This window comes from Lissotriton vulgaris, chromosome 9 (genome assembly GCF_964263255.1).
Source record: "Lissotriton vulgaris chromosome 9, aLisVul1.2, whole genome shotgun sequence".
Lineage (NCBI taxonomy): Eukaryota > Metazoa > Chordata > Amphibia > Caudata > Salamandridae > Lissotriton > Lissotriton vulgaris.
In genome coordinates, this window is record NC_141697.1 from 909,749,262 (window position 1) to 909,765,363 (window position 16,102).

Consider the following 16,102-nt stretch of genomic DNA (forward strand, 5'->3'; position numbering starts at 1 on the left):
TGCTGTTCAACGATCAGTTTACAAGCTTAGAGCTTAAAGACCTATGCCAATGTGCCAATGTGACACTAGAAACTCTTATCGTGTAGCGCTTTTGCAAAGAGTCATACTTGAACAGTATAAGATGTCACCTAGGTGTGACCTTTTATTCCATGATCGGGCCTGGTTTTTAACCAGATCAATCACCTCTGTGGCTATTCCTCCATCAATTCAAGCAGTGGATGCTGGCACCGTGGGCGTATATGGAGTAAGGGACGCCACATCTTACAAAGGATGCTATAGAGGCTATAAAATGCAGTGGCGTAGCTAGTTAGGGCTTTTCACACCGGGGGCAATCCCTCAGTTTGCCACCCAGATTTGGTAAGAGCAAGGGGGAGGGGGGGTGCTGGTGAAAGAACACGACGATCGTGGTAGGTGCGGGCGACATACGACAACGAGCAGGGGACATTTACAGATGCCGACGAGGGAGAATTTAAAAAACAATATAGTGCAACGAATCACCCGGCAGTGGTACCTCGGCGCTAAAGTGCAGACCCAGATGAGAGAGGAAGAGAAGAAATATAGTTAAAAGACAGGCCAAAGCAGAAAAGGCGCGAATATGAAACAGGAGCCTGTTCCAATGAAAGGGACCCAGGTATGAGAAAGATCGACCGCATGCCATTTTAATACCGTTCTAGAGTCGATTCAGAGGACTCCTTGCACACGCAAGCTAAGCTCTCTTGCCAAAAAAAGGTTGCATGTGAGACAAGCAATGGCACAACTTGATGTTTAAATATGTTGCATGGCTGGATTTTCTGTAATCTTAACTGCAAGGTCGAGGTTAGGAAATTAATGTTTCTGTGGGAATGTCAGAGGAGTAGTCATTACACCCACAAAGTTCTAAGTCTGTATTCACAAACATTTGGAATGCCTCTCCCCATGCTCATTGCACTTTTAAACTTACACCTCTCCTTCGCACAGAAGTAAGTGCCACAACTTTATTTTCAATGCCTGTAGATAACATTCTTCGTAATGAGAGAAGCAAAGTCTTGGACCCCCTAATCTGATGATCACTGACAGTCACACAAATACTGAGGGGTACTTAAGAATGCATGAAAAGACAATGTCGACAATCTGTTAATATTAACAATAATGTGAAGAAAAATGTGAAGAATAAAGAACTGTTGCAATGCAAATGCTTGTTTTTGTTGTGAGCCCTGCAGGATGCTCTGCTTTTCATTCATGCAGGGGCAGGGCTCACTTCACACCTCAGGAGTGTTCAAGCATCGGCCTAATCGCTGTCATCATGCAGATGCAGCGATTAGGCTCAGAGAAAGAGGTGTTAGTAAAGGAAAGATGATACTGGCCAGAAACACTTCCCTGACAGTCTGCCGCCTCTGAAAGTGATGAGCGTCAGCCCTACGAGGTGAGGCAACTCTCTGCTGGAGCACGACAGCTAGTATTTTCTCGTTTTTATATATAAATACAAACAAAGGAAAACTTGTTTTCCGTCTGTGTTTATATGTAAGAATCTGTTTAAACGAAAAACCGGGAGCCCTATTTATAATGGAGTCAAATCAAGCGTGCAATTCGGTTTGGGAGAAGAACGTACTGCTGCTTTCCCAATAGGTACGGCGGTTCAGGCAAGGCTGTGTCCTAGCCCCCTTTCTCTCATTAAAGATGCCAATGACTTTCCACAGATAGGCACTCGCCCAGTCCCAGCACTGTTATATGCGGACGATGCTGTGATCTTGTCACGTACTCAAAATGGCCTGCAGAAGACTTTAAATAATTTCCATAATTTTATGAGGGATCTTGACCACAGAACTATTATCTCAAAAACTTTGATATTGAGATGTGGTCATGGTATTAAAAAGCGTAGGGATATCTTCGTGGAGGGAAATCGGATCACTGCTAGGCCTGGGCGGCAAATTCCGTTCCATTTGCGGACTTTGGGTAATTTCGCGTTCCGTGGAGAAAGCGAAATTGCCCAAAATTCTGCGTTTCGCGACTTCGCGAAATTTCTTGCTTGTTTGCGTTTTCAAATGTGTGTTCACGAGATATTTCCCCCGAGCACGCAAACAGCGATTGCGAACAGTAAAAAAGCATCGTGAACAAGCAATTTCGCGTGTTCGCAGAATTTCTGCATGTTCGCAGAGATTTTTTACCGTTTCGCAGAGATTTGAGTAACGCGATTACGCAAATTCCGCCCACCCTTAATCACTGCCACCAAGAGCTTCTCTCATCTAGGTATCCTATTTAGTAATAACGATACGTGGGCTAAGGCTGTTGAAGCAAAGAAGCTGGCTCTAGTTAGAACTACATCTGCTTTAGTCAGTTTCGCCAAAAAACTGGGACGTAAACCACCTCTTGAGCTTTTAAAACTATATAAAGCTAAGTGTGTACCTACTGGCACCTATGAGACGGGTATTTGGGGGGTTGTGAACACCAACCCGATTCAATTAGTCGGAAACAATTTTTTAAAGTATGTTTTATCGGTCCCCTCCAGTACCTCCACTTATGTTTCACACGCTGAACTGGGTCTTCCACACATATCAGACCTCATTAAAGCAGAGCCCATTCTCTTGTGGCACAGGATCTGGTCGTGTGATGAGACCACCCTCAATAGAGAGGTATTACAGGATAGTGTAAGCCTGGGTGGTGTACAAAAGATACCCTGGGTTAAGTTTATCCAAGATTTCACTAAAGATATGGGTAAACAAGAACACTTTACTAACCTTGATTACCAGGAAAAAGCTAAGAAAAAATATATTCCCATACCTGGAGACCCAAAGACTATCAAGGGAAGTAACTAAGCCCAGTGTGATGCAGCATCAGCTGATTCTTACAACTTTTAGCTTGCAGCCATACTTAGCTTTTGTGCCGGGGGTTTATGACAGGTTCCTACTAACAAGATTCTGACTAGGTACAATACATAGGCTTGACTCCTTTCCCACATTGAATGATTGGGCTAACGCGTTACAACCTTGCCCATGTGAGAACCGGTCACCCCAATCATCGATACACATTGTTTTATTTTGCAACTTATATGGGGAAAAAGAAAGGTATGGATCTTACCAATTCTACAGAAATGGGGGCTGAGACAATGTTGTCCTGCTTTTATGAAACTTCAGCTCCTGGACAATGAACACGTTGCTTGGAGGCTAGCCATGTTTTTTAAAATATTTTTTAACCAGAGAAAGAGTATTGTTATCTAGCATTAGAATGTATGCGTCCTTTTATACGTATTATTAATTGACTCTTAATATGTTTTTTAAGAACATGTGATGCACTTTATATTGATTTTACTAATGTTTTTTATCTGTGCTTTTTATGATTGTTCTATTACAATCGAAATAAAGCTTTGTTCTGATTCTGATTCTGAATGGTGCAAGGTGCCCACTATAACTAGTAGACAGCATTTGTCAGGCCAACTTCTCACAAGTGCCATACTCTGAGCCTGTCTCCTGGTATACCCATGTGTGTAGCACATGCCCAGGAAAACACCTGCAAGATACTCACAGCCTCCCTCCTGGTATATTAAAATGCTAGCTGTCTGCCTGTTGGCATGCTAGAGTACTCACATGACATCTCTTGGTACACCTCTGGAGTACTAGCTGTCTGTCTATTTGTATGCTACAGTACTCACAGGCACATCTATGGGGTACTTGCTGTCTCTTGGCATGCTGCAGTATACACAGGCACATCTCTGGGGTACTAGCTGCCTGTCTCTTGACAAGCTACAGTACTTACAGGCACATCTCTGAGGTACTTGCTGACTCTTGGCATGCTACAGTACTCACAGGCACATCTCTGGGGTACTTGCTGTCTGTCTCTTAACATGCTACAGTACTGACAGGCATATCTCTAGGGTATTAGCTGCCTGCCTCTTGACATTCTACAGTACCAACAGGCACATCTCTGAAGAACTTGCTGTCTCTTGGCATGCTACAGTACTCACAGGCACATCTCTGGGGTACTTGCTGTCTGTCTCTTAACATGCTACAGTACTGACAGGCATATCTCTAGGGTACTAGCTGCCTGCCTCTTGACATTCTACAGTACCAACAGGCACATCTCTGAAGAACTTGATGTCTCTTGATTCACTCCTCGCTTCCGCCTTGAGTGATCGCTCCCCTCTCTGTGCTCTGCATCGTGGTATCGTATCATTGCATTGTGCATTGTGACTAAGCTTTGTAATTTCATAGCGCCAATATTTGTAATTTCATAGCGCCAATATTGTACAGCGTTTACATTGCTTTGCTTCATTCAGCGCATTGTTGTGTGTGATAACCCCCGGCGCCCTGCTCTGCCCTCCCCTCCATTTTGATTCTGTTGTTGTTGTGCTCCGTTCCCTTGAGCCCGCCACGCCTCCCAGCTGAGCCGCCCTCCCACTAGCATTCAAGAGCGCCCCCCGACCTCGCAGCGCTGTGATTCACTCCTCTCTTCCGCCTTGAGTGATCGCTCCCCTCTCTGTGCTCTGCATCGTGGTATCGTATCATTGCATTGTGCATTGTGACTAAGCTTTGTAATTTCATAGCGCCAATATTTGAAATTTCATATCGCCAATATTGTACAGCGTTTACATTGCTTTGCTTCATTCAGCGCATTGTTGTGTGTGATAACCCCCGGCGTCCTGCTCTGCCCTCCCCTCCATTTTGATTCTGTTGTTGTTGTGCTCCGTTCCCTTGAGCCCGCCACGCCTCCCAGCTGAGCCGCCCTCCCACTAGCATTCAAGAGCGCCCCCCGACCTCGCAGCGCTGTGATTCACTCCTCGCTTCCGCCTTGAGTGATCGCTCCCCTCTCTGTGCTCTGCATCGTGGTATCGTATCATTGCATTGTGCATTGTGACTAAGCTTTGTAATTTCATAGCGCCAATATTTGTAATTTCATAGCGCCAATATTGTACAGCGTTTACATTGCTTTGCTTGATTCAGCGCATTGTTGTGTGTGATAACCCCCGGCGCCCTGCTCTGCCCTCCCCTCCATTTTGATTCTGTTGTTGTTGTGATCCGTTCCCTTGAGCCCGCCACGCCTCCCAGCTGAGCCGCCCTCCCACTAGCATTCAAGAGCGCCCCCCGACCTCGCAGCGCTGTGATTCACTCCTCGCTTCCGCCTTGAGTGATCGCTCCCCTCTCTGTGCTCTGCATCGTGGTATTGTATCATTGCATTGTGCATTGTGACTAAGCTTTGCAATTTCATAGCGCCAATATTTGTAATTTCATAGCGCCAATATTGTACAGCGTTTACATTGCTTCGCTTGATTCAGCGCATTGTTGTGTGTGATAACCCCCGGTGCCCTGCTCTGCCCTCCCCTCCATTTTGATTCTGTTGTTGTTGTGCTCCGTTCCCTTGAGCCCGCCACGCCTCCCAGCTGAGCCGCCCTCCCACTAGCATTCAAGAGCGCCCCCCGACCTCGCAGCGCTGTGATTCACTCCTCGCTTCCGCCTTGAGTGATCGCTCCCCTCTCTGTGCTCTGCATCGTGGTATCGTATCATTGCATTGTGCATTGTGACTAAGCTTTGTAATTTCATAGCGCCAATATTTGTAATTTCATAGCGCCAATATTGTACAGCGTTTACATTGCTTTGCTTGATTCAGCGCATTGTTGTGTGTGATAACTCCCGGCGCCCTGCTCTGCCCTCCCCTCCATTTTGATTCTGTTGTTGTTGTGCTCCGTTCCCTTGAGCACGCCACGCCTCCCAGCTGAGCCGCCCTCCCACTAGCATTCAAGAGCGCCCCCCGACCTCGCAGCGCTGTGATTCACTCCTCGCTTCCGCCTTGAGTGATCGCTCCCCTCTCTGTGCTCTGCATCGTGGTATCGTATCATTGCATTGTGCATTGTGACTAAGCTTTGTAATTTCATAGCGCCAATATTTGTAATTTCATAGCGCCAATATTGTACAGCGTTTACATTGCTTTGCTTGATTCAGCGCATTGTTGTGTGTGATAACCCCCGGCGCCCTGCTCTGCCCTCCCCTCCATTTTGATTCTGTTGTTGTTGTGATCCGTTCCCTTGAGCCCGCCACGCCTCCCAGCTGAGCCGCCCTCCCACTAGCATTCAAGAGCGCCCCCCGACCTCGCAGCGCTGTGATTCACTCCTCGCTTCCGCCTTGAGTGATCGCTCCCCTCTCTGTGCTCTGCATCGTGGTATTGTATCATTGCATTGTGCATTGTGACTAAGCTTTGCAATTTCATAGCGCCAATATTTGTAATTTCATAGCGCCAATATTGTACAGCGTTTACATTGCTTCGCTTGATTCAGCGCATTGTTGTGTGTGATAACCCCCGGCGCCCTGCTCTGCCCTCCCCTCCATTTTGATTCTGTTGTTGTTGTGCTCCGTTCCCTTGAGCCCGCCACGCCTCCCAGCTGAGCCGCCCTCCCACTAGCATTCAAGAGCGCCCCCCGACCTCGCAGCGCTGTGATTCACTCCTCGCTTCCGCCTTGAGTGATCGCGCCCCTCTCTGTGCTCTGCATCGTGGTATCGTATCATTGCATTGTGCATTGTGACTAAGCTTTGTAATTTCATAGCTCCAATATTTGTAATTTCATAGCGCCAATATTGTACAGCGTTTACATTGCTTTGCTTGATTCAGCGCATTGTTGTGTGTGATAACCCCCGGCGCCCTGCTCTGCCCTCCCCTCCATTTTGATTCTGTTGTTGTTGTGCTCCGTTCCCTTGAGCCCGCTACGCCTCCCAGCTGAGCCGCCCTCGCCCCTCCCTCTCCACTCTCCATATATGACAGTAGTTCCCGCGCGCAGCGTTTACGCGCAGCGACCGCGCCCAATCCGTGCCGAAGGTGCGCCAAAGGTAAGCCTGTCTACGCCCGTCCGCGCCTGGACCGCGCCCAGCGCCAGACCCCCTGCCCCTCGCGCTGCCCAGCCCTCCCGCATTACCTACGATGCCGCCACCCTCCTAGCCCTTAACCCCGGTCGCGCCCCCAACTGCGTCCAAGCCGCTCCTGGACACACCCATGGACCTTTCTCTTGCTACTCCTGCAAATTCATCGGCACCGACAACATCTCCGCTACGACCACTCCACAGATTCCCGACCCCAATCACCTACAATGCATCCTGCTCAACACCCGATCGGTCCACAGGCACGCCATTGACCTATGGAACCTACTAGACACCATCTCTCCAGACGTCGCCTTCCTAACAGAAACATGGATGAACGCTTCCTCCGCCCCAGACATCACCATTGCCATCCCTGAAGATTATAAGATCACACGCAAGGACCGTACCGGCCACACAGGAGGAGGAATCGCTATCGTCCATAAAAAATCAATCCGCATCTCAACCAGCTCTGACGCCAACCTCGCCAACTCCGAACACCTTCACTTCCAGATCCACATCGACCCCAAGACCACACTTAGAGGCACCCTCCTCTACAGACCACCAGGACCCCGCGCAAAATTCAGTGAAGACATCACGGACTTCATCACTCCACACGCGCTCCCCTCCAAAGACTACATCCTTCTGGGAGACCTCAACTTTCACCTTGAAAAGATCAACGACCGCAACACCACCACCCTCTTGGACAACCTCGCCAACCTCGGACTTAAACAACTGGTCACTTCCCCCACCCACATCGCAGGTCACACACTCGACCCCATCTTCACCTCCAGCAATCATGTCTCCTTCAGCCACACTACGGATCTCCTCTGGACTGACCACAGCTGCGTTCACTTCACCTACAACAAGCCAAAACCCATCAACCACCTCCAACCAACTCTGCAAAGAAACTGGAACAAAATCACCATCGACCAGATCTCCTCATCGCTCCTTCTAAACACCCCAGCCCACTCTTCTAACCCAGACCAAGCCGCCGCCAACTTCACCCTATGGTTATCCAACACCGCCGACACCTTAGCACCACTGAAAAAACGTCAAAGCAAACCTGGCAGCAAGAAGGCCTCATGGTTCAACGATGATCTTAAGAAGTCCAAGAAACTCTGCCGCTCCCTTGAAAAGGCCTGGAAAAAAGACCCAACCACTAGCACCAAGGACGCCTTCAAAAACGCCACCCGCACACACCACCAACTAATCCGAAAGGCCAAGAAAACAGCATTCAAGGATCGACTTGACAACAACGCCCTCAACAGCAAGGAACTTTTCAACATTGTCAAGGAATTTACCAATCCCTCGGCCAACTCCAACGACATCACCCCCTCTCAAGCCCTCTGCGACTCCCTAGCCTCATTCTTCCACAACAAAATTGCAGACATCCACAACAGCTTCGACAACCAACCCGGAGACCAACCCACCCAACCATATGCTGAACATTCTCCCCCCTTGAACACCCTCAACGACTGGAACCCAATCTCCACTGAGGACACCATCCGCCTGATGAACTCCATCCACTCAGGATCCCCCACAGACCCATGTCCTCACCACATCTTCAACAAAGCAGACTCCGTCATAGCACCGAACCTCCGAGATGTCATCAACTGCTCCTTCAACTCCGCCACCTTCCCGGAAAGCTGGAAACACGCTGAACTCACCGCCCTTCTGAAAAAACCCACAGCGGACCCCACCGAACTCAAAAACTACCGTCCCATTTCGCTCCTTCCATTCCCGGCCAAAGTAATCGAGAAAACTGTCAACAACCAGCTCGCCGCTTTCCTCGAAACCAACAAATCCCTCGACTCCTCACAATCTGGCTTCCGAGCAAAACACAGCACTGAGACCGCCCTCATCGCAGCAACAGACGACATTCGAACTCTACTGGACAATGGAGACACAGTCGCCCTCATCCTCCTCGACCTCTCTGCAGCCTTCGACACAGTCTGCCACAGCACCCTTTTACAACGCCTCAGAAACATCGGAATACAAGGAAAAGCACTTGAATGGATCACCTCGTTCCTCACCGGAAGAACCCAGAGAGTCCGCCTTCCACCATTCAAGTCCGAGGCCACTGAAGTCATCTGTGGCGTACCACAAGGATCCTCACTCAGTCCCACCCTCTTCAACGTTGTGTTGGCGGGCCATCGCCCGCCAACACAACCTCAACATCATCTCTTACGCGGATGACACTCAACTGATCCTCTCTCTCACCAATGACCCCAGCACCACCATAACTAACCTACACGAAGGAATGAAAGAAGTTGCCGAATGGATGAAACACAGCCGTCTGAAACTGAACTCAGATAAAACAGAAGTCCTCATCTTAGGTACATCCCCCTCTGCATGGGACGACTCTTGGTGGCCGGAAGCCCTTGGAAAAGCACCCATCCCGACAGACCACGCACGGAACCTAGGCGTTATCCTGGATTCTTCACTCTCAATGAACAGACAAGTCAGCGCCGTATCCTCATCCTGCTTCAACATTCTCCGCATGCTCAAAAAAACATTTCGCTGGATCCCCACCGAAACCAGAAAAACAGTCACCCATGCTCTGGTCACGAGCCGACTGGACTACGGAAACACCCTCTACGCAGGTACTACCGCTAAACTCCAGAAGAAACTCCAACGAATCCAAAACGCCTCAGCCAGGATCATATTAGACATCCCGCGCAACGAACACATCTCTGGCCACCTGAAAGACCTCCACTGGCTACCCGTCAATAAGAGGATCACTTTCCGACTGCTAACCCACGCACACAAATCACTCTACGACATCGGACCAGAATGCCTCAACTCACGACTGTCCTTCTACACCCCCTCCCGCCAACTACGTTCTTCCAGCCAAGCCCTCGCCACTGTACCTCGCATCAACAAGACCACCATGGGAGGCAGATCCTTCTCATACCTGGCTGCTAAAACATGGAACTCACTCCCCACTTACCTTCGCCTTACCCAGAACCACCTAGCATTCAGAAAGCAACTTAAAACGTGGATATTTGACAAGTAATCCTCCTCCCCTCCCTAAGCGCCTTGAGACCCTCTGGGTATGTAGTGCGCTATATAAATTCTTTGACTTGACTTGACTCTTGACATGCTACAGTACTCACAGGCACATCTCTGGGGTGCTTGCGGTCTGTCTCTTAACATGCTACAGTACTGACAGGCATATCTCTAGGGTACTAGCTGCCTGCCTCTTGACATTCTACAGCACCAACAGGCACATCTCTGAAGAACTTGCTGTCTCTTGACATGCTACAGTACTCACAGGCACATCTCTGGGGTGCTTGCTGTCTGTCTCTTAACATGCTACAGTACTGACAGGCATATCTCTAGGGTACTAGCTGCCTGCCTCTTGATATCCTACAGTACCAACAGGCACATCTCCGGGGTACTAGCTGCCTGTCTCTTGGCATGCTACAGTACTCACAGGCACACCTCCGGAGTACTAGCTGCCTGTCTCTTGGCATGCTACAGTACTCATAGGCACACCTCTGGAGTACTGGCTGCCAGTTTCTTTGCATGATACAGTACACACAGGCACATCCCTGGGGTGATTGCTGTCTCTTGACATGCTACAGTACACACAGGCATATCTCTGGGGTACTAGCTGTCTGTCTCTTGACAAGCTACAGTACTGACAGGCACATATCTGAGGTGCTTGCTGTCTGTCTCTTGACATGCTACAGTACTCTCAGGAACATCTCTGGGGAACTTGCTGTCTCTTGGCATGCTACAGTACACACAGGCACATCTCTGGGGAACTTGCTGTCTCTTGGCATGCTACAGAACACACAGGCACATCTCTGGGGTACTTGCTATCTTTTGACATGCTACAGTACTCACAGGGTCACCTCTGGAGTACTAGCTGTCTGTCTCTTGACATGCTACAGCACTCACAGGCACATCCCTGGAGTACTTGCTGTCTCTTGACAAGCTACAGTACTCACAGGCACATCTCTGGGGTACTACCTGTCTGTCTCTTGACATGCTACAGTACTCACAGGCATGCCTCTGGCGTACTGGCTGCCTGTTTCTTCGCATGCTACAGTACTCACAGGAACATCTCAGGGGTATTTGCTGTCTCTTGGCATGCTACAGTACACACAGGCACATCTCTGGAGTACTTGCTGTCTCGTGGCACGCTACAGTACACACAGGCTTATCTCTGGGGTACTTGCTATCTCTTAACATGCTACAGTACACATGGGCACATCTCTGGGGAACTAGCTATCTCTTGACATGCTACAGTACACACAGGCACATCTCTGGGGAACTTACCATCTCTTGACATGCTACAGTACACACAGTCACATCTCTGGGGGACTTGCTGTCTCTTGGCATGCTACAGTACACACGGGCACATCTCTGGGGTAATTGCTGTCTCGTGGCATGCTACAGTACTCACAGGCACATCTCTGGGGGACTTGCTGTCTCTTGGCATGCTACAGTACACACAGTCACATCTCTGGGGGACTTGCTGTCTCTTGGCATGCTACAGTACACACGGGCACATCTCTGGGGTAATTGCTGTCTCTTGGCATGCTACAGTACACACGGGCACAACTCTGGGGTATTTGCTGTCTCTTGGCATGCTACAGTACACACGGGCACATCTCTGGGGTAATTGCCGTTTCTTCGCATGCTACAGTACACACAGGCACATCTCTGGGGTATTTGCTGTCTCTTGGCATGCTACAGTACACACGGGCACATCTCTGGGGTACTTGCTGTCTCTTGACATGCTACAGTACTCACATGGACATCTCTTGTGTACTTGCTGTCTCTTGGTATGCTACAGTACACACAGGCACATCTCTAGGGTACGTGCTATCTGCCTGTCTCTTGACATGCTACAGTACTCATAGGGACACCTCTGGAATACTAGCTGCCTGTCTCTTGACATGCTACAGTACACACAGGCACATCTCTGGGGTAATTGCTGTCTCTTGACATGCTACAGTACTCACAGGCACATCTCTGGGGTAATTGCTGTCTCTTGACATGCTATAGTACTCACAGGCACATCTCCGGGGTACTACCTGCCTGTCTCTTGACATGCTACAGTACTCACAGAGACATCTCTGGGGTAATTGCTGTCTCGTGGCATACTACAGTACTCACAGGCACATCTCTGGGGTAATTGCTGTCTCTTGACATGCTACAGTACTCACAGGCACATCTCTGGGGTACTTGCTGTCTTGTGGCATGCTACAGTACTCACAGGCACAGGCACATCTCTGGGGTAATTGCTGTCTCTTAACATGCTACAGTACTCACAGACACATCTCTGGGGTACTTGCTGTCTCGTGGCATGCTACAGTACTCACAGGCACATCTCTGGGGTAATTGCTGTCTCTTCACATACTACAGTACTCACAGGCACATCTCTGGGGTAATTGCGGTCTCTTGACATGCTACAGTACTCACAGGCACATCTCTGGGGTACTTGCTGTCTTGTGGCATGCTACAGTACTCACAGGCACATCTCTGGGGTAATTGCTGTCTCTTGACATGCTACAGTACTCACAGGCACATCTCTGGGGTAATTGCTGTCTCTTGACATGCTACAGTACTCACAGGCACATCTCTGGGGTAATTGCTGTCTCTTGACATGCTACAGGGCTCACAGGGACATCTCTGGGGTACGTGCTGTCTCTTGAGGTGTGGCGCCGTGGCCAGGGCGACTGACGCTGGAATCTGGGGATCACGGTTCGATCCCTGGTACCAGCTGCAGATTAGCCCAGAACCATGTGTCTCTGGGCAATAGCTTGCTTAATCTTTCCGAAGGCCCCCAGTGCCTGGAGCCCCTTACGGGTGATTGTTTGCGCTTTACAAATGTGGATTATTATTATTGGCATGCTCCATCAGCACTCCTCTGGAGTACTGGCTGCCTGTCTCTTGCCATGCTAGAGTACTCACAGGGACATCTCTGGGGTACTTGCTGTCTCTTGGCATTCTATCGTACTCACAGGCGCACCTCTGGAGTGGAGTACTGGCTGCCTGTTTCTTTGCATGCAACAGTACTCACAGGCACATCTCTGGGGTACTATATGTCTGTCTCTTTATTAAGTTGGGTGCTCGCAGCCTGTTCTGAGCAGGCTTTACTACTCATTGCCTGTCTCCTCGCATACTGCCTCTGCCTGTCTCCTGGTATTCTTTAATACTCGCTGCCTGTCTCTATGGAAAGGGCGGTACACAGTGGTACACCAGCAGTATACTCAGTCTCTCTCCTGGAGTACAATGGTATTGCGTGCCGACCGACTCGTCTCTGCAGGGGACCCTCATAAGAGGGCGGACCCCTTAGTGCCGCAAGATGGCAAGCACAGCAGCCCTGTAAGTCGCCAGCTCCTCAGCTGCAGGCGTGTCACTTCCGGCCGGGTGGGGGGTGGGGCCGGAGAACTTAAGGCTTCCCCCTCCCTCTAGGCGGCCTCTTTGTCCTCCTCTCCCTCGATGTTGCCCTCCCTTCTGCTTATCCTCATCTCAGGAGGCGGGGGGGGAGTTATGCTTTTAATATCTGTTATTTGTGTTGCAGGCGGAGTTACAGGACGATCCAGAGACGGAAAGGTACTCAGGATTACCCTATTCAGAAGCACAAAGGGTGCTGAGGCCCAATATCCCCGGGAGATCTGTGCGGGAGATCTGTGCGGTGGACCCTGGGGTGCGACGGCGCCCCGTTATCCTACGGGCGGTATGAAACCTGGACAACCGGGGGTCGCTTGAACGCTCCGCCCCTCGTAGGGGGGGGTGTGAGCTAGAGGGTGGACCAATGGTTCACCGGATATGGGAGGGGCTATCCTCTCACCACAACCGCTAAGCACCGTCTGGCCAAGGCCGCGGGGCTACTTGGCCTATGAGGTGGCAAGCTGCGAGGGGCGGCTTGCCTTTGGATCGTCTGTAAGATAACCCACCATGTTTTGGCATAAGATATGCTAATAAACCTGCAGCTACTTTTTCCCATCAACAAGTTGTCTTGTCTGTTTATTTTTTGGGTATACAATATGTTATGGGGGGCTGGTGTGCGGGCCGATATTGGCACTATTGCTGTTGTCTACCATTCTACAGTACTCCTGGCACACCTCTAGGGGATCGCATACTGCCTTTCGGCATGCTGCAGTCAACCTGTCTCCCGGCACACCAGCTGCCGGTCTCCTGGCACACTTAGATAATCGCACAATGTTTCCTGGCACACTATAGTACCCACAGCCTGTTTCCTGCCACACCTCAGGTGCACTGGGAGCTTGTCTTTTGGCGATCTTCGTTAAACACAGCCAGCCTCCTAACATACTACAGCAGTCACGGTGTGTCTCTTGGCACCTCTGGGGTACGCCCTTCCCTGCTTTTCTTATGACAACATGCTGCTGTACAAAAAGTGGGGTACTTGATGCCTGACTACAGCATCACAGCTGTCTCTCTGAACACCTTAAGAGACCTACATGCCAGTAACGTCTTTGCATAGTCCTCTACCCACACCCTGTATCTTGGCACACTACTCACAGCCCGACTCTTGGCACTCTACCCACAACCTGTCTCTTGGCACTCTACTCACAGCCCGACTCTTGGCACTCTACTTGCAGCCTATCTCTTGCACCCTACGCACAACCCGTCTCTTGGCACTCTACTCACAGCCTGTCTCTATGCACTCTACTTGCAGCCTGTCTCTTGCACTCTACGCACATCCCGTCTCTTGGCACTCTACTCACAGCCAGTCTCTATGCACTCTACCTGCAGCCTGTCTCTTGCACTCTACACACATCCCGTCTCTTGGCACTCTACTCACAGCCTGTCTCTTGGCACTCTACTCACAGGCCGTCTGTTGGCACTCTACTTGCTGCCTGTCCTTGGCACTCCACTCACAGCCTGTCTCTAGGCACTCTACTTGCAGCCTGTCTCTTGCACTCTACGCACATCCCGTTTCTTGGCACTCTACTCACAGCCTGTCTCTTGGCACTCTACTCACATCCCGTCTCTTAGCACTCTACTCACATGCTGTCTCTTGCACTCTACTCACATTCCGTCTCTTAGCACTCTACTCACATGCTGTCTCTTGCACTCTACTCACATGCTGTCTTTTGGTACTCTACTCACAGCCTGTCTCTTGCACTCTACTCACATCCCATCTCTTGCACTCTACTCACATCCCATCTCTTGCACTCTACTCACATGCTGTCTATTGGCACTCTACTCACAGCCCGTCTCGTGCACTCTACTCTCAGCCCTTCTCTTGCACTCTACTCACAGCCCGTCTCTTGCACTCTACTCACAGCCCGTCTCGTGCACTCTACTCACATGCTGTCTATTGGCACTCTACTCACAGCCCGTCTCGTGCACTCTACTCTCAGCCCTTCTCTTGCACTCTACTCACAGCCCGTCTCTTGCACTCTACTCACAGCCCGTCTCGTGCACTCTACTTGCAGCCTGTCCTTGGCACTCCACTCACATTCTGTCTCTTGGCACTCTACTCACAGGCCGTCTCTAGGCACTCTACTTGCAGCCTGTCTCTTGCACTCTACGCACATCCCGTCTCTTGGCACTCTACTCACAGCCTGTCTCTTTGCATTCTATTCACAGCCCGTCTCTTGCACTCTACTCACATCCCGTCTCTTAGCACTCTACTCACATGCTGTCGCTTGCACTCTACTTACATGCTGTCTTTTGGCACTCTACTCACAGCCTGTCTCTTGCACTCTACTCAAATGCTGTCTCTTGCACTCTACTCACAGCCCGTCTCTTGCACTCTACTCACAGCCCGTCTCCCTGCGGATCTCCTCCACGTCCGGGATCTTGCTGAGGTGGTGGGAGCTGTGCCCTCCCATGTCCTGTAGCTCGCAGCGCCGGTGCCCGCTCGGTGTCAGTGCCGCCCTCGCCTCTGTGGTACCAGGGCCGCGCCCACTGCGCGCGACTCCAGGCTCGCCCGGTCACGCCGCTCGTGTTGATGCAGAGAATCTGGACCCTGTCCCGGGATCCAGACAACTGACGGCTCCAGGAGCCAATGCGGAGTTGGGATCGCACAAGGGAGGGTTCACCAAAGGACTTTGCTCGCGGGCCCTTTAAAGCCGCAGCTCCCTCTAAGATATGATGAGTTTGCGTGTTTTGTATAGCGCCCACACGCAGCCCTCCGGCCGCTGGCCAGCATTTCCATGCAAATGTGGGGTTACATAAGTACTGTTAGAAATAGCGGATTCAGAAGATACGGTCGCGATGAAATGCATGTATCCGGCCCGAAGGGCGGCGCACCATTCGTGCATCCTCGTGATCACTGCCTCACTGTGCTTTTGCTG

At 50.5% G+C, this 16,102-nt stretch overlaps 1 protein-coding gene across 1 annotated transcript in view; it reads right to left on the reverse strand.

Annotated features, from left to right (window-relative positions):
- CHP2 (calcineurin like EF-hand protein 2) overlaps nucleotides 1–15,864 on the reverse strand; it is a 193,387-nt gene extending 177,523 nt beyond the window's left edge. The window contains exon 1 of the mRNA XM_086938705.1: nucleotides 15,568–15,864. Within this exon, the coding sequence (XP_086794831.1) occupies nucleotides 15,568–15,637 (70 nt within the window). The 5' untranslated portion in view covers nucleotides 15,638–15,864. The remainder of the gene's footprint in view (nucleotides 1–15,567) is intronic.
- Between the last annotated feature and the right edge of the window lie 238 nt (nucleotides 15,865–16,102).